General features: G+C 44.5%; 1 protein-coding gene across 6 annotated transcripts in view; it reads left to right on the top strand.

Moving 5' to 3' along the window:
- LOC121271280 (EVI5-like protein) overlaps positions 1-24,607 on the top strand; it is a 410,054-nt gene that overhangs the window by 368,035 nt on the left and 17,412 nt on the right. For all 6 annotated transcript variants that reach the window (XM_041177135.1, XM_041177134.1, XM_041177131.1 and 3 more), the window contains one exon: positions 3,248-3,343. In XM_041177135.1, coding sequence (XP_041033069.1) covers positions 3,248-3,343 — 96 coding nt within the window. The remainder of the gene's footprint in view (positions 1-3,247; positions 3,344-24,607) is intronic.

Genomic DNA, 24,607 nt, shown 5'->3' with positions numbered 1-24,607 from the left:
CTGTCTGTTGGTGGTGGAGGGAGTGAATGTTTGTGGATAGGGTGTCAATCAAGCGGGCTGCTTTGTCTTGGATGGTGTCCAGCTTCGAGTGTTATTGGAGCTACAATTTTCCAGGCAAGTGGAGAGTATTCCATCACACTCCTGACTTATGCCTTGTAGATGGTGGACGTACTTTGTGGAGTCAGGATGTGAGTTACACACCACAAGACTCCTAGCCACTAATCTGTTCTGGTAAAGCCATTGAATTATCATGGGGTGATGGTTAGATTCTCCCTTGTTGGAGATGGTCATTGCCTGACACTTGCCTGGCGCAAATGTTACCTGTCACTTGTCAGTCCAAGCCTGGATGTTGTCCAGGGCCTGCTGAATTTGGACATGGGCTGCTTCAGTATCTGAGGAGCTGTGACTGGTGTGGAACATTGTGCAATCATTAGTGAACATCCTCAGTTCTGACCTTATGATGGAGGGAAGGTCACTGATGAAGCAGCTGAAGATGGTTGGGGTGAGGACACTACCCTGAGGAACTCCTGCAGCAATGTCCTGGAGCTGAGATGTTTACCACAACCATCTTCTTTTGTGCTAGCCCAGAGGGCTGTGTAGGCTCCGTCATCAAGTATGTCCAAGCAGAGGTCAATAGATTTCTAGATACGACTAACAGCAAAGAATGTGGGGATAGTGTGTGAAGATGGTGTTGAGTTAGATGATCAGCCATGATCCAGTTAAATCTCAGAGCAGGCTCAAGGGGAAGAATGGCCTATTCCTGCTCTTATGTTTCTCCTTATGCAGAGAATGTTGGTTCCCAAAAGCATGTTCGAGATCACTAGTGCTGCCTGTTTTGGCAACAGGAAGACTAAAAATGGAACGATTTCTAAACAGGTAATAAATTGGTCCGAAGCGTTATGAAGTACTGTTTATTATAAAGGCTCATTGCAGTTAACCATATTTTTGAAAAGCATTGGAAAGAGGAAAGGTGAGAAATAAGAGTGGAATGTGTATTGGCATTCCTTCCCATCAGGGAGTTAGCTGTATCCTGAAGTAGTGTTTGGGCAGCGTTCAGGCTCGACAGCAGCTGAATGCCAAGGAGAAGACAGGTCCTGTACTTAAAGCACAGATTGTTTTGTCAGCCGGGTATTGCTGCCCTGTGACCAGGGTTACTACTGGAATGTAATCAACCAAAGTCATTTAATTTACCAGCACAGACCATTGATATCTGTCTTCTGGCCCTCCAGTTAGAATGACCCAATTGCTTTCGGGGTTATTAGGGAGAATTGCCCTGGTGACAGGTCAATCCGGTATTATCTCATTAATGAGCCAGGCTCCCTGATCTACCATCAACAGCACACTCGATCACTCTGGTGCTGTTGAGCCTCAGAGTCTTGACTTGGCTGCAAACTTCTGATGATGGGTGTATTGTTATTAGCCATCCTCCTGGGAACAGAAGCTCATTAATTAACTTATTTGAAAATGGCTGCACGTGTCTTTGAGTAGGTGATAGGAACTCACCCTGACCAGCACAACCGTTACATCCGGTAGCTAAGTAATTGCGGCACCATGGTGAGCACAGCTTCCAAATGCTGCTCGTTCTATCTGCTTGCACTGTGGAGATGCAGCAGCAGCTACAGGTCTAGCTGCAACCTAGCCTTGGCATGTGGCAATCTCTGAATGACAAGTATGTGTTCTCATTTCTGGCATCTGGAACAGATGGTTTTGTCATGTCATCCAGAGGCCCAGGCTAAAGCTCTGGGGACACAGGCTCATATCCAATCACGGCAGCTGGTGGAATTTAAATTCAGTGAATAAATCTGGAACATAAAGCTAGTCTCAGTAATGGTGACCATGAAACTATCATCGATTGTTGTAAAAACCCATCTGGTTCACTAGTGCCCTTTAGAGAAGGAAATCTGCCATCCTTACCCAGTCTGGCCTACATGTGACTCCAGACCCACAGCCATGTGGTTGACTCTAAAGTGCCCTGTGAAATGGCCCAGCAAGCCACTCAGTTCAAAGGAAATTAGGGATGAGCCACAAATGCTGGCCTTGCCAGCGATGCCCACATCCCATGAAAGAATAAATTTTTAAAAATCTACCTTCCAGCAACTGCCAACCAAAGCCCTGCTTGCCTCATTGGCCCCCTCAGTGGCAATATGATAACTTCGAGGGGTTTATTCAGAGTCTGAATCATGAGGTTTGTGTGGTAATTGATTTTTGAAGAATGATTTTGGACAACTGATCACCAGTAAGAATTGGATGACTGATTTCTGCCAGACAAGACATGGCCATGCCTTCAACAGAAGAAAACCGGAGAGTGAGCTCAGCCCGAGTAATTATTTGTTGGAGGTTATCAATAATTGCAGACCATGACTCAGTTTTAGGAGCGGATTTTGACTTTAGCATTTGTTTGATTGTTCTTTTCCACAGTGAGACTGAGAGAAGCTGCAGCTGATGTCCTGCTGTAAAAGAGACTTTGGCAATGGCTAAGCACAGGCACCAGAGAGAGCATTGACTGCTTTCCCCCAATGCAATTTTCTGTTTAGTGGAGAACCTTGGTTAGGCCATAGTTAGAGTATTGCACATAGTTCTGGGTACCACTTTAGAGCAGAAAGAGGAGTGAAGGTTCACCAGATTGAGGTGGAAAGGTTCGAAATTGTATGCCTGTTGGCCAGAATGGAGAAGGTTGAATGTTTTTTCAAATTTGAGACAAGAATTACTGAGAAATTGTTCCCACTGGTTGTTGAATCACGAACAAGGCGGCACAGAGTGAGGATCATTTAGGAAGATGAAGGTGGAAGTTAGAACAGTTATCACACAAGGGTTATTTCAGCATGAAATGCTTTATCACAAGGAACAACTGAGGCAGGAACTGTAGCATCATTCATTGTTGGCTGAGCAGCTGGCTTTGCTGAGGTCAGAGGTGGTGATTTTCCTCTGTTTAGTCCAAAAACAACTAGATTTCCCAGCTTTCATTGCTTTTACCAATTCCCTGTTTAATTCAGATTTTAATTGAAGTGCTATTAATGGTAATAGGTAACCACAATGGGTTTTGCCATCAGAAATCTAAGGAAGGCAGTTGTCTTCAGTGCGACAAAATCACAGGCTCGGGAGGTTAGTCAGTTGGACAGACCGTATCTGCAACAGTCTGAGGAGGAAATGGATTCTGAATAACCTGATTTGTAAAAATAGCAGTGCCTAAAATATTTATGTTAGAGAAATCGTTTAACCGGTTGCTTGTCTGCTTTGTGCTTTGAAGAGAGAAGAGGGAAGGATCCAAGGTCAGCTGAACAACTCTGACTCCAATCAGATCATTCGCGAGTTGAAGGACCAGATCACAGAATTGAAGACAGAGGTAAAGTAAAAGAATTGCTCCAGCTGTTATGAATGCCTGCTGTGGTCAGTTGGTGCTGTGACAAATTAAACATGAAGGAGCGTAGTGGTTTCTAATTTGGCTGCAACTTGGAAATTGAGTTGCAGGGCAAGCTCCAGCTAACATTTATCCACATAGTCACAAAAGTAAAAATTTTCAATGAACCAACGCAATCAGACAGAGTAAGGAATGTAAATTTATTTTTCCATTTAGCAAGGATTTTTGTTATATTCAAAGAGCAGTAACCTGGTGCAATTTTATTAAGACAGATGAAAATCGGCTTCTCACCAAAAATGAGCATGTTTAATATAGGTGTGCAGTCCTCCACCTGATAACCTGTGAAAGTGGCTTAAACTACGCTGAACCGCCACTAGTTTTATTCATGTGCGTTTATCAGTTTTTTAGTAAATTAAACATTTTTTGATCTGACAAAACACCTGATGTCTGCCTTCTAGTACCTGTGCACTAAAATAAACAAACTTTCTGAATCAATTAAATCTCTCGATTTCAACCTGGGGGCGTGTTTGGTTTGTGGGTGAGGCCTGACTTGGGCAAACTGAATCTTGGACCAGCCTAAATGATCTTGGAAAACACAAAGGTAAATGCTTCCAGCCAATTTGGTTGAATCAGGTGACAATACTGCCCTAGGAGTGATTGGTACATTACTCTGTATATGACGTCTGCTGTACCTGCCCTGGGAGTGATTGGTACATTACTCTGTATGTGACGTCTGCTGTACCTGCCCTGGGAGTGATTGGTACATTACTCTGCATGTGACCATCTACTGTACCTGCCCTGGGAGTGATCAGTACATTACTCTGTATGTGATGTATGCTGTACCTGCCCTGGGAGTGATTGGTACATTACTCTGTATGTGACGTCTGCTGTACCTGCCCTGTGAGTGATTGGTACATTACTCTGTATGTGACGTCTGCTGTACCTGCCCTGGGAGCGATTGGTACATTACTCTGTATGTGACGTCGGCTGTACCTGCCCTGGGAGTGATTGGTACATTACTCTGTATGTGGCGTCTGCTGTACCTGCCCTGGGAGTGATTGGTACATTACTCTGTATGTGACGTCTGCTGTACCTGCCCTGGGAGTGATTGGTACATTACTCTGTATGTGACGTCTGCTGTACCTGCCCTGGGAGCGATTGGTACATTACTCTGCATGTGACCATCTACTGTACCTGCCCTGGGAGTGATCAGTACATTACTCTGTATGTGATGTATGCTGTACCTGCCCTGGGAGTGATTGGTACATTACTCTGTATGTGACGTCTGCTGTACCTGCCCTGGGAGTGATTGGTACATTACTCTGCATGTGACGTCTGCTGTACCTGCCCTGGGAGTGATTGGTACATTACTCTGCATGTGACGTCTGCTGTACCTGCCCTGTGAGTGATTGGTACATTACTCTGTATGTGACGTCTGCTGTACCTGCCCTGGGAGCGATTGGTACATTACTCTGTATGTGACGTCTGCTGTACCTGCCCTGGGAGTGATTGGTACATTACTCTGCATGTGACGTCTGCTGTACCTGCCCTGGGAGTGATTGGTACATTACTCTGCATGTGACGTCTGCTGTACCTGCCCTGGGAGTGATTGGTACATTACTCTGTATGTGACGTCTGCTGTACCTGCCCTGGGAGTGATTGGTACATTACTCTGTATGTGACCATCTACTGTACCTGCCCTGAGAGCGAATGGTACATTACTCTGTATGTGACGTCTCCTGTACCTGCCCTGGGAGTGATCAGTACATTACTCTGTATGTGACGTATGCTGTACCTGCCCTGGGAGTGATTGGTACATTACTCTGTATGTGACGTCTGCTGTACCTGCCCTGGGAGAGATCAGTACATTACTCTGTATGTGACGTATGCTGTACCTGCCCTGGGAGTGATCGGTACATTACTCTGCATGTGACCATCTACTGTACCTGCCCTGGGAGTGAGAACCCCAGCACTTGCATTTCTTTGGAAACTGTGTCAGTTTAAATAATTTAACCCCAGCTCAAACCAGAAATTTTGAATTCGGGTTTATTCTGAGAACTTCAGGCTGACTTACGAATGGAGGACCCATTGTATAGCTGAACCTTGTCCAAAAACTAATTCTAATTAATTTCAAAATTTCTCAAATGCCTTTTAGCTTGCTTTGTAAGCCTGCAATATAATCTAGAAAACCTCAAGAATTGTTGATCAGTTGGATTGTTTCTGGGTGATGATGTGACGTGCTGGGTTTAACCCAATATCTAGTGTTGCAGCTTTAGATATCGAATTCTCTGATCACACTGACCTGATTTTACCTAGGCCATTAACTTCACGACTTTTGTCCCACGTTAGCAGTTGAAGTGAGTAAAGCTTTATCTTGGAGAGGACTATTGGGCCTGTGCCCCATGTGATGAGAGTTTCTGCAGGACAGTGTGCTTTTCTTACCTTTCTTTATTTCGTATTATCCATTCACTTTGGAAACCCTGGGTGAAATTCAGAGGTGAAATGTGTCCACTTGATCTTATCAGCAAGGAATTCGGCATTTCAGGGACTATCAAAGCCTTGAGGATGTGACAACTCATCACTGTGCACTAGCAGTTTGACAACAGAGCACTGCCTCTGCTACAGGTTTTTGTTTTTTAAATTACTCTTCCTTTAAAAACCCCTTTTTCTATAAAGTACAACCAAAATGCCAGTTGGGGAATGAAGATCCTTTATTGGGGAGTAGGTCCAGTCAAAACTGAACAGGTCCATAAAGCAAGATGTGAGCTGGTGAGATGTCATTCTGCATTTTCATGAGATTTCTTCCTTTTGCGTTTTAACCCAGGTCACCAACTTTTGAAAGCAGATTTGAACAAAAGAAGCAATTTTACAAAGTGGTCATGAACCTTGTAATATTAACTGAACCTGTCTAATAGATTGCCATATTCTCAGATTGGTTCCTGACATTCCCTCCATGGTGTTAATAGTATGTTAATTAAGTTGCTAGGATACACGGGTGAAGGGCATTGTTTAATTAAGTGCTTGGAGCACATATAAATAGGGGATAGCTGGGACACTGGATGTGTGTAAGATTTAATAAAGTCAGTAAACTCTATAAAGAAAAGCTCTGTCTTGATTTTGACTTCACCAGCCGGCTTGGATCCTGGGATGTGTTTGGAAAGATAATCAGATTTAGACAACTGTGTTTCAGTAACCATGTTTCTGATCAATTATCCTGTAAAAATCCATATTGTATATAATATGTGGTTCCCCTCTAATACCTTTGTCCTTGTGTCCATGTGTCAAACAAAATCAACTTTGACACAGATTCTCTATAAAATGACCTTTCCCTTTCAAGATTGAACTGCCCACTTTTATCTTATGATCACTCACAGTGGAAACTCCAATAGCTGCCAGAATGAAGGCAGGTAATCCCAGGTTATGTTGCACTGTGATTAGATACTGCTTTAACAGTTGAAGTGAGAAAAGCCTCATCTTGGAGAGGACTATTGGGCCTGTGCCCCAATGCCCCCTGCTTTACGCTGTAATCAGTCCAGGCACTCTTGCTGTTCTCCGAGTTAATGAGCTAAAATTTTAGATAAAATGTTTTTCTCATCAAGTTCCAGCATCCTGATCTCCGAGGCAGGTCTGCTAAGGAGCTGTGCATGTGCTGGTCTCTTCATCACTCACCAACCTCCGGCCATCCCACCAACCTCACCACCTCGGACGGCTGAACATTGCTCTGTTGAAGTGCCTTACGTTTCCAGTAATGACAAAAAAAGAGTCATAACGTTGTCACTTTAGATAGATTAAGGGACTGTCGTTTAGAATTTCTTGTGCGTTTCTTTTCCAATAACTTAAAGCTGTGAAACGCTTGATGAATTGGGCAGGCCAGATAACACAGCAAAGTGAGAACTTGGTGTTTCAAAATTCAATTATCAGATAAATGAGATGAAGCGTTTTACAAAACTTCTCTCTCTCAGACTATATCATGTTGACTTAGAACTGCTGTACATGACACATTTGAGATGTGAATAGCTGTCTGGTGTCTGGTGCAGACTCAGCAATCGATACTGTCTGCTGCTGTAATTAAGATGCTGAATTACTCTCTTCATAGGACAGCATCACGTAAAGGTAACCAGTTTTGACATTTCCCTTCAGGGTCACTAACTACCTATAAAACAGGTCATGAGCTTTCTATCGTGACTGCCTCAGCTGTCTTGTGTAGTTTTGGATGACTTTTTAAAACTTGTTCATGAGATGTGGGTGTTGCTGCCTGGACCAGCATTTATTGCTCATCCCTAATTGCTCTTGAGAAGGTGGTGGTGAGCTGTTGTCTTGAACCGCTGCAGCCCCTGTGGTGTGAGTACACCCACAGCGCTGTTAGGGAGGGTGTTCCAGGAATTTGACCCAGCAATAGTGAAAGAACGGCGATATATTTCCAAGTCAGTGTGGTGGGTAGCTTGGAGGGGAACTTCTAGGAGGTGATGTTCCCATGCACTGCTATCCTTGTCATTCTAGGTGGTAGAGGTCATGAGCTTGGAAGGTGCTGTCGCAGGAGCCTTGGTGAGTCCCTGCAGTGCATCTTGTAGATGCCACAGTGCGTTGGTGGCGGAGGGAGTGAATGTTTGTGAATGGGGTGCCGATCAAGCGGGCTGCTTTGTCCTTGATGGTGTCAAACTTCTTGAGTGTTATTGGATCTGTACTCCAGGCAAGTGGATCCATCACATTCTTTGACTTGTGCCTTGTGGATTGGGTGGACAGACTTTGGGGAGTCAGGAGATGAATTACTCATCACAGGATTCCCAGCCTCTGACCTCTTGTGGTCATAGTATTTAAACGGCTAGTTCAGTTCAATTTCTGGTCAATAGTAACCCCCAGGATATTGATAGTAGGGGATTCAGTAATGGTAATGACATTGAACGTCAAGTGGTGATGGTTAAATTCTCTCTTGTTGGACATGGTCATTGCTTGGCACTTGTGTCGCGTGAATGTTACTTGCCACTTGTCAGCCCAAGCCTGAATATTGTCCAGGTCTTTCAGAATTTGAACATGGACTGCTTCAGTATCTGAGGAGTTGTGAATGGTGCTGAACATTGTGTAATCATCAGTGAACCTCTCCACTGCTGGATCTTATGACTGAGGGAAGGTCATTGATGAAGCAGCTGAAGATGGTTGGGCCAAGGACACTACCCTGAGGAACTCCTGCAGTGACGCCCTAGGACTGAGATGATTGATCTCCAACAACCTCAACCATCTTCCTTTGTGCTCGGTATGACTCCAACCAACAGAGAATTTCCATTCACATTGACTCCAGTTTTGCTGGGGCTCCTTGATGCCACACTCGGTCAAATACGGCCTTGATGTCAAGGGCAGTCACTCTCACCTCATGACCTGTACACACTTGACTCACCAATACCTATCTAGGAGCATGACTGAATTGAATTCTATAACAAATTGAAAAAAAATTAAAAACAGACAAAAAAATTGGATATAAGGCATCTATTGGTCAGCCTTTCTCCCCTGAAGGGAAAACATTTTGTAATTTTACTCTCCAAATGTCTCATTTGTTGCAACATTAACACAACTGGGCCATAACACCCAGCATTGGGGGTAGTTAGAAGAACCCAAAGGTTGTTTGAACAGGGAATGCTTTTCTTGCAGGGTCAGAGACTATAACATCATTTGAAAGGGAATTGGACAAGTGTTTGGAAATGAAGAGTATATAAGCATACTGGAGATGAGATTAAAGTGTAAAGTCCTGATGTGATTCACATAGACAAGATGGCGCAAATGGCCTCCTTTTGTGTTGCAATGACTATAGTCCAATGACCTTGTCTTGACTCAGTTTATAATGCATTAAGCACAGGAATTTTCACAGTGACTCTCAAAAATTAATGTCAGTAAACTTGGTGATAATGTTAGAGTCTTAACCTTTAAGTGCTGCTGACACCTTACTTCAATGAGGCTGGCTCACTGAGCCCTTGTGGGTACTAGGAATGATTCATGTCAGATGGAGAATTACAACTAATACGTCTGCCCCACTTAGTTGCAGAAGCAGCTTTTCATCTGTTCTGAATGCAATGTTCCAGTTGTGGGTGTCAGCCTTGCTCCAGACTGTCAGAACACCCTATTTTATGGCTATTTAAGCATCAGCCCAGTAAAACATTTGCATAAAAGCGGCCAATTGGTCATAAATAATGGGAAATGGGGTAGAATGAATGTTAGCACAAAGGAGAGGGCTAGTAGCTATACTCCCCTCTGCTACCTCGCCTGAGCAGCGGTTGCCAATGTCCCCATGCCCAGTAAAGGCATCATGCCCTGTTGTGTAGCATCCCCTAATGCATGCCCCAGCGGACTCCATACAGACCAGATCTTCTGGGCTGTAATAAAAACAGGAAATGCTGGAAGAACTCAGCAGGTTGTCAAGGGCAGTTAGGGATGGGTAATAAATGCTGGCCTAGCCAGCGACACCCACACCCTGTGAATGAATAAAAAAAAGTCTCGATGCAGCTGTGGAGAGAGGAACAGAGTTAATGTTTTGAGTCCGTACAACTCTTATTCAGAGCCCTTCTGGGTTGTACATTTCTGTCTTTCACTCCATCAAGCAGCTGAGCCATCAAGGATATATCTTGAGTATAGTCTTTCGGAGGCTAATATTCTGCTCTTGTGTCCCGTAGAATCATAAACCTTTACAGAACAGGAGGAGTTCATTCAACCCATTGTATTTGTGCTAGCCCTCTGTCCCACAATTTTTTTCCTTTTTTAAAGAACCAGCATTTATATAGCACCTCTTACATTCTTGGGATTTCCCAAAGTGCTTAATGTCCATTGAGTTACTTATGAAGTGCAGTTAGTCACTGTTGTTCTGTAGGTGAATACAGCAGCCAGTTTACACACAGCAGGAGCACATGGTGATGAAATGAGTGTCTGGATAATCCAGTTTGGTGGTTGTTTGGCAGTCGAGGGAGATATAATGGCCAGGACACCAGGGGAACTCCCTGCTCCCCCATTACTATCATGTGACCCCTTTCCAATACCATACAAGAGCTGACCCGACATAGGTTGGATGTGCCAAAGCGTAGCCTCGTGTGTTGTATAATTCTGAGATTCTATCCTGTGACCTCTCCAGTGCTGCCATGTGATCAGAACAAGCAAGCATTTAGCATTTCCATATTCTCCAGGAGATACTGTATCTTACCGCTTCAAGGATCCCTTGTCACTGTTGAATGCTGAGCTGTGACACTCCTAAACCAGTTTACTGCACAGAATCATAGAGTTTTTAAATTTGCTGTTGGGTTGTGGCTGTGACTAGCAAAGCCCCATTTGTTACCCATTTCTGGTTACCTTGAGAGGATAGTGGAGAGTCTTAGTGTTTCTAGAACCGCGTGGCTTACCAGACTATTGAACAGAGCAGGAAGAGTCAGTTAGGATTTTATTGACAGTTTCAAAAGCTTTCGAGGGTAGTTTTTCCTCCATTTCCAGCCTATAGCATCTATATTAAATTTGATTTGGGAATGGGTATTTGAACTCTGGAATACTAGTCCAGCACTGTAGTCGCTGCATGATGATGGTGTAGAGAATGCTGCCTCCATTTATTCATAATGCCGCACATGACCCATCCCCAGGCTGCTTCCAACCTGATATAAAGTGAATAACAACACAAAGGTGGCAACACTGGCACAGGTACCTTCCTTTATAACCATGAAATAGGGACACTGGCTTTAAAAGGTGACTCCCATCCGGGACTCACCAGTTAATCGATTCACCAACTAACAAGTGCCGGAGGAAGGAGGAATTTGCATTTATTTAGAACCTTCCATGACCTCCAGATATTTAAAAGTGCTTTACAGCTAATGAAGTACTTTTGAAGTAGTCCCTGTTATGATGTAGGAAATGCTGAAGCCCATTTGCACACACAGTACTGTGATAAATGAGCAGATCATCTGTATTTTAGGTGTTGGTTTAAGGATAAAATATTAGTCGGGTCACAAGGTGAAGTCCCCCTGCCGCTCTTCAAATCACAGAATCACAGAGTGCAGAAGAGGCCCTTTGACCCATCGAGTCTGCACCGATACATGAGAAACACCTGACCTACCTACCTAATCCCATTTACCAGCACTTGGCCCGTGGCCTTGAATGTTATGATGTGCCAAGTGCTCATCCAGGTACTTTTTAAAGGATGTGAGGCAACTCCCCTCCACCACCCTCCCAGGCAGTGCATGCCAGACCGTCCCCACCCTCTGGGGAAAAAAGCTTTTCCTCACATCCCCCCTAAACCTCCAGCCCCTCACCTTGAACTTATGTCCCCTCGTGACTGACCCTTCAGCTGTGGGGAACAGCTGCTCCCTATCCACCCTGTCCATGTCCCTCATAATCCTGTACACCTCGATCAGGTCGCCCCTCAGTCTTCTCTGCTCCAACAAAAATAACCCAAGTCTATCCAACCTTTCCTCGTGTCATGGGGCCTTTTGTCTCTGCCTGGGGTGACAGATTGGGCCTCGGTTTAACATCTCGTCTGAAAGACAGTACGTCTGAAGCTGCGGCACTCCCTAAATGTTGAAGAGTTAGCCTAGATTTTATGCTGTAGCCTGGAATGAACCTACAACCCTCTGACTCAGACAAGAGTGCTACCCACTGAACCGCTGCTAAGTTCCTGCAACTCCTAGTGGTTCACTGCAGTGTTGTGTGAAGTTTTGTTTTAACAAACTGTAAAGGGCAAGGGGAAAATATGATTTTATATTGAAATTACTGCTCCTCTTTCTCCACCCCCCCCCCCACCCCCCCAACCCCCAAGGGATATAATAGTAAACCAATCCACTCACTTTCCAAGTTTGGAAGCAGCAATTGTCAGGAATTGAACCGGTCCCAGTCCTGGGAACGGCTGGATTTTTGGGCATGAGGGAAGTGTCGAAAATCAGTGTTAGTGGGGAAAAGTTTAATCAGAGCTTGGAAACTATATCCAGATCAGTGATTTAAACTCGGGTGCTAATCAGAGGTACTTAGTTTAGTCACTCACCACACAGAATGAGAGGGGGAGGTGTAGTGATGAATTTTAAGTCACGCAAGCATGAAAGGCCACACTAGTAGCGTTATTAGTGTAATGGTGTGTGATCAGCTGATAGTCACGCCAGAGCACTTGTGAAAATGAGCAGTTATTGGGGTGTTTCATATTAACCATTGACATTATAACAAAACAAATTTTCAGAAAGATTCAGTAAGTGGTGTTTTTATAGCACCTGGATTGTCATAAAAACCCATCTAGTTTACTAATGTCCTTTAGGGAAGGAAACCTGCCATCCTTACCTGGTCTGGCCTACAGACCCACATCAAAGTAGTTGACTCTTAGATGCCCTCTGAACAAGGGCAATAAATGCTGGCCTAGCCAGTGATGCCCACATCCCATGACTGAATAAAAAGGAAAGCCTTGATGCTAGATGTTTGCATTTGCCTAATTTGCAGGGCTTGACATTAGCTCACAGTTCACAAGGAAATGCAAATGGTGAAAGGCTTTTTTTTTTACAAAACACGTCTTGATTTTAAATTTGCATCTTTGTTTTCAAACCCCTCCATGGCCTTGCCTTCCCTATCTTTGTAATCTACTCCAGCCCCACAATCTTCCAAGATATCTGCACTCCTCTAATTCTAGCCCTCCTGCACTTCCCTGATTGGAATCACTCTGCTCTTGGTGGCCGTGCCTTCAGTTGTTAAAACCCTAAGCTTTGGAATTCCATCCCTACACTCCCTCTCTGTACCTTCCTTTCACCCTTTAAAGAGTCATAGATAATTTATGGCACAGAAAGAGGCCATTTGGCCCATCAGCTCTGCCAGCTGCCCATGAGCAAGACGCTTGTTAAAACCTATCTCTTTAACCAAGCTTTTGGTCAGCTACCCTAATATCTCCTTATGTGGCTGGTGTTATATTTTGTTCTATAATGTCCCTGTAAAACTCCTTTAAAAGTTTTCATTCTGTTAACATCATCTCTAAATAGAGGTGGTGGTTCTAGATAAACTCTATCTTGCTCAAAGGTTTCAATTATTGCAAATTTTTGGTGCGTAAAAGATCAGCTACAATCAACCGTATCTCCGAAATTACAAAACACTAACGTCTTCAGTATAATTGATTTTGTGTAAATTGCTTCTTCCATCAGAACATGTGTAGAAGGGACTAGTCCAGTCTACTTCCTGTTCTCACAGGGTTTTCTTTTATCTATCTTCTTGGGGATTGAGTGTCATTGGCAAGGCCAGCATTTGTTGCCCATCCCTAGTTGCTCTTGAGAAGGTGGTGTGAGCTGCCGCCTTGAACCGCTGCAGTCCATGTGGTGTAGATACACCCACAATATGCTAGGGAGGGAGTTTCAGGATTTTGATCCAGCGACAGTAAAGGAGCGGCGATATATTTCCAAGTGAGGATGGTGTGTGGCTTGGAGGGGAACTTCTAGGAGGTGGTGTTCCCATGCGTTGCTGACCTTGTCATTCTAGGTGGTAGAGGTCATGAGCTTGGAAGGTGCTGTCACAGGAGCCTTGGTGAGTCCCTGCAGTGCATCTTGTAGATGATACACACTGCTGCTACTGTGCGTCGGTGATGGAGAGAGTGACTGTTTGTGGATGGGGTGCCAATCAAGTGGGCTGCTTTGTCCTGGATGGTGTCAAGCTTCTTGAGTGTTCTTGGAACTGCACTCATCCAAGCAAGTGGGGAGTATTTTATCACACTCCTGACTTGTCCCTTGTAGATAGTAGACAAACTTTGGGGTGGGAGGTAAGTTAACTTGCCACAGAATTCCCAGCCTCTGACCTGCTCTTGTAGCCACAGTATTTATATGGCTGCTCCAGCTCAGTTTCTGGTCAATGGTAACTTCCAGGCTGTTGTTGGTGGGGGATTCAGTGATGGGAATGTCATTGAATGTCAAGGGGAGATGGTTGGATTCTCTCTTGTTGGAGATGGGCATTGCCTGGCATTTGTGTAGCATGAACTTTACTTGCCACTTAACTGCCCAAGCCTGAGTGTTGTCCAGGTCTTGTAGCATGTGGACACAGACTCCTTCAGTATCTGTGGAGTGACAAACGGGAGTAAACATCCCCACTTCTCACCATAAAGTGGAGGGAAACTCAATGATGAAGATGGTTTGGCCGAGGACACAACTTTGAGGAACTCTTGAAGTGATAATCAGGGTTGAGTGGACTGGCCTCCAGCAACAACAACCATCTTCCTTTGTTCTATATATGTCTCCAACTGGTGAAGATTCCCATTGAGTTCAATTTTGCAAGGGCTCTTTGATGCCACACTGGGTCAAATATGCCTTGATCTCATTTGTTGATGATCAAGAGGAGGCTGATGGGGCAGTAATTGGCCGAATTAGATTTGTCATGCTCTTAGTGGACAGGATATACCTGGGCGATTTTTCAGATTGCCAGGTAGATGCCAGCATTGTAGCTGGACTGGAACAGCTTGACTAGGAGCGTGGCTAGTTCTGGAGCTAATTATAGTCTCGAGTACTACTGCCGAGATGTTGCCAGGGCTCATAGCCTATGCTGCATCCAGAATCCTCAGCTGTTTCTTGATATGTGGAGTGGAGGGAGTTGGCTGAAGACTGGCATCTGAGATGCTGGGACCCTTGGGAGGAGGAGGCCGAGATAGATTATCCATTCTGCACTTCTGGCTGAAGATGATTGCAAATGCTTCAGCCTTGTGTTTTGCAAAGATAGCTGGGCTCTTCCATCATTAAAGATGGGGATATTTGTGGAGCTGCCTCCTGCTTAGTTATTTAATTGTCCACCAACAATAAACTACTGGTTGTGGCAGGACTGCAGAGATTAGATCTGATTCATGGATTGTGGGATCACTTAACTCTGGCTTTGAAAAAGTTGCTTCCAGTTTGGAATGCAAGTAGTCTTGTGCTGAAGCTTCACTAGGATGACACCTCATTTTTAGGTGCTGCTCCTGCCATGCCATTCTGCGCTCTTCATTGAACCAGATGGATCGCCCAGCTTGATGGTAATGGTAGGCTGGAGGGATATGATGGGCCATGAGATTACAGATTGTGGTGAGTACAATTCTGCTGCTGCTGATGGCCCACAGTGCCTCATGGATGCCCAGTTTTGAGCTGCTAGATCTGTTCTGAATCTCTCTCATTTAGCACAGTGATAATGTCACACAACACGAAGGATCATATCCCCAATTTGAGAGGCAGTTGATAATCAAACCCTCTTGTGCAGTAGACTCAAAACACGTTCTCACAAGACAATTGAGCACATGATTTTGTTGTTGAGCCTTACTACTCTATATAGCCACAGCTAAGATTATTCACCTTGGGACTAAAGAAGTCACATTGTGGTAGACTCCTTGTTTAGGACCAGATAAGTCAACAGCACAGTCCATTTGTCTCATAATGCCTGCTGTCCATGCTGTTTATGAGAGCAACCAGAACTATATAACCCTGCTCTCTCCCCTCGCCCTGTCTCCTGCTCTCTCCCCTCGCCCTGTCTCCTGCTCTCTCCCCTCGCCCTGTCTCCTGCTCTCTCCCCTTGCCCTGTCTCTTGCTCTCTCCCCTCGCCCTGCCTCCTGCTCTCTCCCCTCGCCCTGTCTCCTGCTCTCTCCCCTCGCCCTGTCTCCTGCTCTCTCCCCTCGCCCTGTCTCCTGCTCTCTCCCCTCGCCCTGTCTCCTGCTCTCTCCCCTCGCCCTGTCTCCTGCTCTCTCCCCTCGCCCTGTCTCCTGCTCTCTCCCCTCGCCCTGTCTCCTGCTCTCTCCCCTCGCCCTGTCTCCTGCTCTCTCCCCTCGCCCTGTCTCCTGCTCTCTCCCCTCGCCCTGTCTCCTGCTCTCTCCCCTCGCCCTGTCTCCTGCTCTCTCCCCTCGCCCTGTCTCCTGCTCTCTCCCCTCGCCCTGTCTCCTGCTCTCTCCCCTCGCCCTGTCTCCTGCTCTCTCCCCTCGCCCTGTCTCCTGCTCTCTCCCCTCGCCCTGTCTCCTGCTCTCTCCCCTCGCCCTGTCTCCTGCTCTCTCCCCTCGCCCTGTCTCCTGCTCTCTCCCCTCGCCCTGTCTCCTGCTCTCTCCCCTCGCCCTGTCTCCTGCTCTCTCCCCTCGCCCTGTCTCCTGCTCTCTCCCCTCGCCCTGTCTCCTGCTCTCTCCCCTCGCCCTGTCTCCTGCTCTCTCCCCTCGCCCTGTCTCCTGCTCTCTCCCCTCGCCCTGTCTCCTGCTCTCTCCCCTCGCCCTGTCTCCTGCTCTCTCCCCTCGCCCTGTATCCTTCTGCGGTTCAAATGTTTATCCGTTCTTTAAGCAATGTAATGGGTCTCCCAGTGACAGAACATTCCAAAATCTGACATCTCTGTGGAAATAAATGTCTCCTAACCAACGCCCCCGTACCCGCTGCACTCTGTGAGCATGTTAAAATGATGAGACTGATTTCCAACTGAAGAAATAACCTTTCTTTAAATTATCAGAACTCTTGATAATTTTTTTTAAAATCTGATAAATCTCTTTCCAAAACTTCCTTGCTTCAATGGACCTTTGAGAAGTTAGTCAGAAGATGCTTGCTCTCTGCTGATGAGAGCACTTAGTGGCTGTGCTTAGGCTGGATAAGTCACTTGGTCCAAGTGGCTTATACCCCAGGTTGCTTAAGGTGGTGAGGGTGGAGATTACAGGCTTGCCATAACCTTCCAATCTTTCCCATATACAGGGGAAGTGCTAGAGGATTGGACAGTAGTAACTGTGACACCCTTATCAAAGAGAGGGTGTAGGAGCATTCTTAGTAACTGTAGGCTGGTCAGTTTATCATCCAGGGTGTAGGAGCATTCCTAGTAACTGTAGGCTGGTCAGTTTATCATCCAGGGTGTAGGAGCATTCCTAGTAACTGTAGGCTGGTCAGTTTATCATCCAGGGTGTAGGAGCATTCCTAGTAACTGTAGGCTGGTCAGTTTATCATCCAGGGTGTAGGAGCATTCCTAGTAACTGTAGGCTGGTCAGTTTATCATCCATGGTGGGTAAGTCTTTAGAAACAATAATCAGGGGTAAAAAAATCAACAAGCACTTGGGGAAGTTTGTGTTAATTAAAGAGAGCTAGCAAAGATTTGTAAATGGCAGATTAATAAATCAAATTGATTTTTTTGATGAAGTTAATGCAATGGATGTTGTCCAAATGAATTTTAAGGAAGTGTTCCATAAAATACTACATAAAAAGCTGGTTTATAAAATTGAGGGTCATGGAATAAGAGGGTCAACATCTGCTTGGATAAAAAAAACTAGCTTAAGGACAGAAAAGAGTGAGTTATGGGCGAATGGTTGTTTTTCAGACTGGAGGATCAGTCAGTTCTAGAATCTCAGCTTTTTTTGTATGTAAATGACTTTGATATTAGAATACAGTAAAATTTCAAAATTTGCCAAAGATATCAAATTGGAGGTGTGGCAAACAGTGAAGATGATACCAGTTGACTGCAGCAGGACATAGGTGAGCAGAATGGACAGACAAGTGGCAAATGGAATTTAATACAGAGAAGTGTCAGGTGATGCATTTTGGCAGAATTGGGCAGAGAAACGCAGTATAGGCTTAATGGTGTCATTCTAAAGAGTGTTTGGGGATAGAGGGACCTGGGATTTATGTGCATAGATTCTTGAATGTGGCAGGACATATTGAGAGAGTAGTTAGCAAAGTATATGGGATCTTAAATAGAGGTGGTGTATACAAAAGCAGGGAAGTTACACTGAATCTGCATAAAGGTCTGGTTAGGCCATAACGAGAAAATTGTGTCCAGTTCTGGTCCCCATACTTGAGAAAGGATGTGAAGGTCCTTAAGGGGGTGCGAAGGAGATTTACCAGAGAGAATCCAGAGATGAGGGATTTTAGCTACAAGGTTAAGTTGAAGAAACTGGAGTAGTTGCACTTGGAGCAAAGGAGGCTGAGGGGAGATTTGATAGAGGTGTGTGAAATAATGACAGGCTTAGTTAAAGTAGACAAAGAAAAGCTGTGGAAAAAACAGTGACATCACAGGAAAACCGTAAGTTCATTGGTTGGTAAGTAACTGCTAGTTTGAACCACCTATTCTAAGTTGATGTCAGATTAAAACTGGGGCCCAGGATTGGAGGTCTAACATTTCAGCTTCAACCCAGCAGAGAGAGTGAGTTCCAGTTGATTTTAAAAGTGATTTTAAATCCCTATTCTAACTTGTTTTCAGATTAAAGGTAAATAGAAGAAATATTTTACTGATTGATAAATTAAAGACCAGTAGGAAATTTAAAAACAAATTGAAAAATAAATTAAATAAAATAGAGATGCAGGGCCTGACGATGTGTTGTAGCTACATGATGTGGGAGCTGGTGGGCCCCATCGTGGTTCCTAGTGACCACACCTGGAGCAAATGTTGGTTGCTCGAGGAACTCCAGCTCAGAGTTGATGAGCTGGAGTCTGAGCTTCGGACACTGCGACACATCAGGGAGGCGGAGAGTTACCTGGATGCTGTTTCAGGAGGCAGTCACACCCCTTAGATTCGGCCAGTGTGACTACGAGTGAGACAGGTAGAGGGATCCAAGAAGTAGCACTGTAGGAGCCACAGCCCTTGCCCTTATCCAACAGGTTTGAGATTCTTGCACCCTGTGTGGATGAGCGCGGAGACTGTAGGGAGGATGAGCAAACTGACCATAGCACCGTGGTACAGGGAGCCATTCAAGTGGGGGGAGAAAAGAGAAATGTAGTTGTAATCGGGGATAGTGTAGTTAGGGGAATAGATACTGTTCTCTGTAGCCAGGATCGAGAGTCCCGAAGGCTGTGTTGTCTACCTGGTGCCAGGGTTAAGGATATCTCATCTGGGCTGCAGAGGATTAAAGAGGTAAATGTGTGGCTCAAAGATTGGTGTGGGAGAAGTGGGTTTGAATTCATGAGACATTGGCACCAGTATTGGGGAAAGGGGGAGCTATTCCGTTCGGACAGGGTCCACTTGAATCAGGCTGGGGCCAGTGTCCTGGCGAATCACATAACTAGGGTCGTAGTTAGGGCTTTAAACCAAGTAGTAGGGGAGGAGGGGGGGTTTCAGTTGCATAGAAATATAAACAATCAAAGTTTGAGAGGGTAAGAGTGCAGGTTAGTGACGAGGCTGATTGTTACCAAAAAGTGAAAGGAAGGGACAGAGTGTGTGAACCCCATATTGTGCCAAAAAATCATATAAGAGTAGGAAAAATTGACAATAGGGCAAACTTAAAGGCTTGGTGTCTGAATGTGCGTAGAATTTGGAATAAAACTAATGAGTTAACAGCGCAAATAGAGCTAAATAGGTATGATTTGGTGGCGATTACTGAGATGTGTTTACAGGGAGAACAGGTTTTGGAGTTGAATATCCAAGGGTACTTAGTGTTTCAGAAGGATAGGCAGGAAAGAAAAGGAGGTGGTGTAGCTTTGTTAGTAAAGGAAGAGATCAGTGCTATAGTGAGGAATGATATAGGCACTGGAGAGCAAGATGTAGAGTCAGTCTGGGTAGAAATAAGAAATAGCAAGGGAAAGAAGTCCCTGGTGGGAGTAATCTATAGGTCCCCAAACAGCAGTTCAGCAGTAGGGCACAGTATAAACCAGGAAATACTGGGAGCATGTGAGAAAGGCACAGCAATAATCATGGGTGATTTTAATATGCATATAGACTGGACTAATCAAATTGGCAAGGGTAGCCTCCAGGGAGGGTTCACAGACTGTATTAGAGATTGTTTCTTGGAGCAATATGTTGTGGACCCAATCAGGGAGCAGGCTATTCTGGTTTTGGATTTGGTTTTGTGTAATGAGATGAGATTAATTAGTGATCTCAGAGTAAAGGATCCTCAAGGGAAGAGTGATCATAGCATGCTAGAATTTCAACTTCAGCTTGAGAGCGAGAAACTTGAGTCCTACACCAGTGTGTTCTGGTGTTAAACAAAGGTAACTACATAGGCATGAGGGCAGATTTGGCCCTAGTGGACTGGACAGGAAGACTACAAGGTAGGACAGTTGATGAACAGTGGCAGATATTTAAGGAGATATTCAATTCCTCCCAAGTAAAATATATTCCAATGAGGAAGAAAGATGGTAAGAGGGGGAAAAATCATCCATGGCTAAGCAAGGAAGTTAAAGATAACATAAAGGCAAAAACTAAGGCATACCAAATTGCAAAGGTCAGTGGCAGGCTGGAAGATTGGGAAACATTTAAAAATCAACAAAGGGTTACTAAAAAAAAAAAAGAGCAAAGGTAAATTATGAATGAAAACAAGCGCAAAATGTAAAAACTGATAGCAAAAGCTTCTACAGTATATAAAAGGAAAGAGAGCAGCTAAAGTGAATGTTGATCCCTTGGAGGGCGAGACTGGGGAGTTAATAGTGGAGAATGCAGAAATGGCAGAGACGCTTAATCAATATTTTGCCTCAGTTTTCACAGTGGAGGACACTAGTACCACTCCAATTATAACAGGTAGTGCAGAGGGTTTGCAGGAGGAACTTAGAACAATCACCATCACTAGAGAAAAAGTACTGAGCAAACCATTGGGATTAAAGAGTGACAAGTCCCCAGGACCTGATGGCCTACATCCCAGGGTCTTAAAGGAAGTGGCAGCGGAGATAGTGGATGCATTGGTAATAATATTCCAAAATTCCCTGGATTCTGGAAAGGTTCCAGTGGATTGGAAAAATGCTAATATAACGCCCCTATTCAAAAAGGGGGGAGGCAGAAAGTAAGAAACTATAGATCTGTTAGTTTAACGTCTGTCATTGGGAAATTGTTGGAATCCATTATTAAGGAAGTAGTAATGGGGCATTTGGAAAGTCAAAATGCAATCCATCAGAGTCAGCATGGTTTTATGAAGAGTAAATCGTGTTTGACTAATTTGCTAGAGTTCTTTGAAGATGTGACAAGCGAAGTGGATAATGGAGATCCTGTAGATGTAGCATGTCTGGACTTCCAGAATGCATTTGATAAGGTGCCACACAAAAGATTAATGCACAAGATAAGATCACATGGAGCTAAGGGTAATATATTAGCTTGGATAGAGGATGGCTAACCAACAGAAAGCAGAGAGTCAGGATAAATGGGTCTTTTTCTGGATGGCAAGCTGTAACTAGTGGGGTGTCACAGGGTTCAGTCCTTGGGCCCCAACTATTTACAATCTATATTAATGACTTGGATTCAGGGATAGAAGGTACTATAGCTAAATTTGCAGATGACACTAAAATAGGTGGGAAAGTAAGTTGCAATGAAGAAATAAGAAATTTACAAATGGATATGGACAGGTTAGGTGATTGGGCCAAAATTTGGCAGATGGAATTCTGTCGAAGGGTCATGAGGACTCGAAACGTCAACTCTTTTCTCTGCCGATGCTGCCAGACCTGCTGAGTTTTTCCAGGTAATTCTGTTTTTGTTTTTGTTTTGGAGTTTAACGTGGATAAGTGTGAGGTTATCTATTTTGGTCGGAAGAATAAAAAGGCGACCTATTATTTAAATGGAGAGAAACTTCAGAAATGCTTCAGCGCAGAGGGATCTGGGTGTCCTCGTGCATGAATCACTGAAAGCTAATATTCAGGTACAACAGGTAACAAGGAAGTCAAATGGAATTTTGACATTTATTGCTAAAGGAATAGAGTATAAAAATAGGGAAGTGTTGTTGCAACTGTACAAGGCATTAGTGAGACCGCATCTGGAGTACTGTGCACAGTTTTGGTCCCCTTACTTGAGGAAGGATGTAGTTGCATTGGAGGCGGTTTAGAGGAGGTTCACTAGATTGATTCCAGAGATGCGGGGCTTGTCTTATGAGGAGAGATTGAGCAGTTTAGGCATATACTCGCTAGAGTTTAGAAGGATGAGAGGAGATCTAATTGAGGTATATAAGATGCTAAAGGGTTAGACAAAGTAGATGTGGAGAGGATGTTTCCCCTTGTGGGGCATTCTAGAACGAGAGGCCATAGTTTTAGGCTAAGGGATGGCAGATTTAAATCAGAGATGAGGAGGAATTACTTTTCTCAAAGGGTCGTGAATCTGTGGAATTCACTACCTTAGAGTGCAGTGGATGCCGGGACGCTGAATAAATTTAAGGAGGAGATAGACAGATTTTTAATTAGTAACGGGTTGAAAGGTTATGGGGAGAGGGCAGGAAATTGGAATTGAGGCTGAAATGAGATCAGCCATGATCGTAATGAATGGCGGGGCAGGCTCAAGGGGCTGAATTGCCCACTTCTAGTTCTTATGTTTGTTCTTAGCTGATAGTACAAGGACTCGGTGGGAGGGGGGGCCACACAACTTGAAGGCTTTGGGCAAGAGATGCAAGAAGGATGTGAGGGTGAACTATTTGACATAGCGAGTGGTAACAATCTGGAACTTGCTGCCTATGAGGGCAGTGGAAGCAAAGATGATCAATGATTTTAAGGAAATTGGATGGGGCACTTGAAGGAAATAAACTTTCAGGTTTACGGGGATAGAGCAGAGGAATGGGATTGATTGGATTGCCCTACAGAAAGCTGGCATTGACTTAGTGGACTCCAGTGCTGTTTTGACCCAATAACTGTAGCCATGGGAATTAACCCCTTATGTGCAGATTTTAACAATAACTTCAGTTCTGCACAGGCAAAACTCTATTCTGCTGCAACTAGACATAGAAATTGAAAGTTTAATTTATAATCTCTCCCCATACTTCAGGCAATGTGTTGAAAACCTCAAGAGAATAAGTCACAGAGCAGCAGCGTGAGAGCTGTTTGATCAACTTCTAGGAAAGTGTGTGGCAAAAATTGTTACATCAAACTGAAGCATGTGCAGTTTGTAGTGGTGTCAGGTACCAAGTTTACCAGTGTGGATGATATCTGTTGTGAAACAAGTTCTTAAAAAACAACCTCCAGCATTGTTCTTCTGCAATGCTTCATGCTGTGTGTGGGCTTTTCACTTTCTTGTGGCAGGAAACCATGTTATCATCGGATTATGTGAGAAATTGTGGAAACTGAATGTTTATGTACCCCTGGCACCACAAGTATTCCAGAATATTCATGATACAATCTCCTGGTGGCTGAGTGCTAAAGATGCCATGAAACCACATGGGCATTTGGGGACATTTTCCATCCCTCAGGTGAAGCATAGTAGAGCAAGAGTCTCATCCTTCTGTTTGTTTCAGTGCAATAAGCCAAGTTCTGATTGGGATGGTTCCATTGCTACTGTTCATAATTTGCACCTTTGATTGCATTTGCCCCACTGTTGAAGGTGCTGAGCATTGCATGGGCTGTTAAGCAGAGACCCAGTGTGCTTGTTCCAGTGATCCTGGCAAATGCAGGAGATCCTGTGGCACCATTGGAAGAGCAGAAAGTCTCCTGGGTCTCCTGGCCACAAACCTTTCCTCAGCTAACATCACCAGAAACAGATAAACAGGTCATTGCTCTTTGTCTATTCTTAGTTTACAAAAAAATGCTGCCACGTTCACTCTGGCAACAGTTAACTAAGCTTCAAAGCAGTTAATTGTATGTGGAACACTTCAGACTTATTCAGAAATTGGCTGTATCGGTGTAGGTCCATTCTTTAATCTGGAGATTGCACAGGTAAATCACTAAGGGCTAGTCTCTGCTGCTGTCACTTAGCGACTACCAGTCAAGACCCAGTGAAGTATCACAGCAGCACGTCTACTAAAAGAATCAATTAGCGAGGCAGCCCAATAAAGAAGCTCAATGATTGCATTGACATCATTGCTCTGACTGAAATGTAGCTGTTAGGTGGTGACACCTTGTTCCTTACTGAAGACTGCAATGCTCTCATTACCAAGTCACAACTTGGTCTCGTCCCCTTTTTCCTGTGGCATCTTTTTCACTTTGAAGAATGTTACTTTGTTTCAACCCTCTTTCCTCGCCTTTAAATTCCTTATTGTCTACCACCTCCCCCCCCCCATCCTGTGCTTTCTCCCATGATATTTTACCTCTCTCCCTTCCTGAGCTTCTGCACAGAGTGAATCCCCATTCTCTGATCTTCAATGTCCATCTCCGTCCCCTTGCCTTTCTCTCTGAATTCATCCACCTCCTGTCTTCCCTTAACCTTTCCCTCCATATAAACTCTCCTGCCCAAATTCATTCCCACCTCCTGAACCTTGCCACCTTTGTAGCCTCTACTGTTGTGGTCTTGCTGGCAGACAAGACCAACCATGACTTCTTCCTTCTATTGCTCAACACCCCATCGCTCTGAAATATTACAACCCCACTTCCTTTCTGCATCCTCCCTTGAGAAAACCACCACCTAGCTGCACTGACAAACTCCCAGCTGTCCAGCCTTTGGCGTCACCATGGTACTTCAAATTTGCTTAACAATTCC

This window comes from Carcharodon carcharias, chromosome 30, assembly GCF_017639515.1.
Source record: "Carcharodon carcharias isolate sCarCar2 chromosome 30, sCarCar2.pri, whole genome shotgun sequence".
In the NCBI taxonomy this organism is placed as follows: domain Eukaryota; kingdom Metazoa; phylum Chordata; class Chondrichthyes; order Lamniformes; family Lamnidae; genus Carcharodon; species Carcharodon carcharias.
This window is presented reverse-complemented; position numbering and strand designations above follow the sequence as displayed.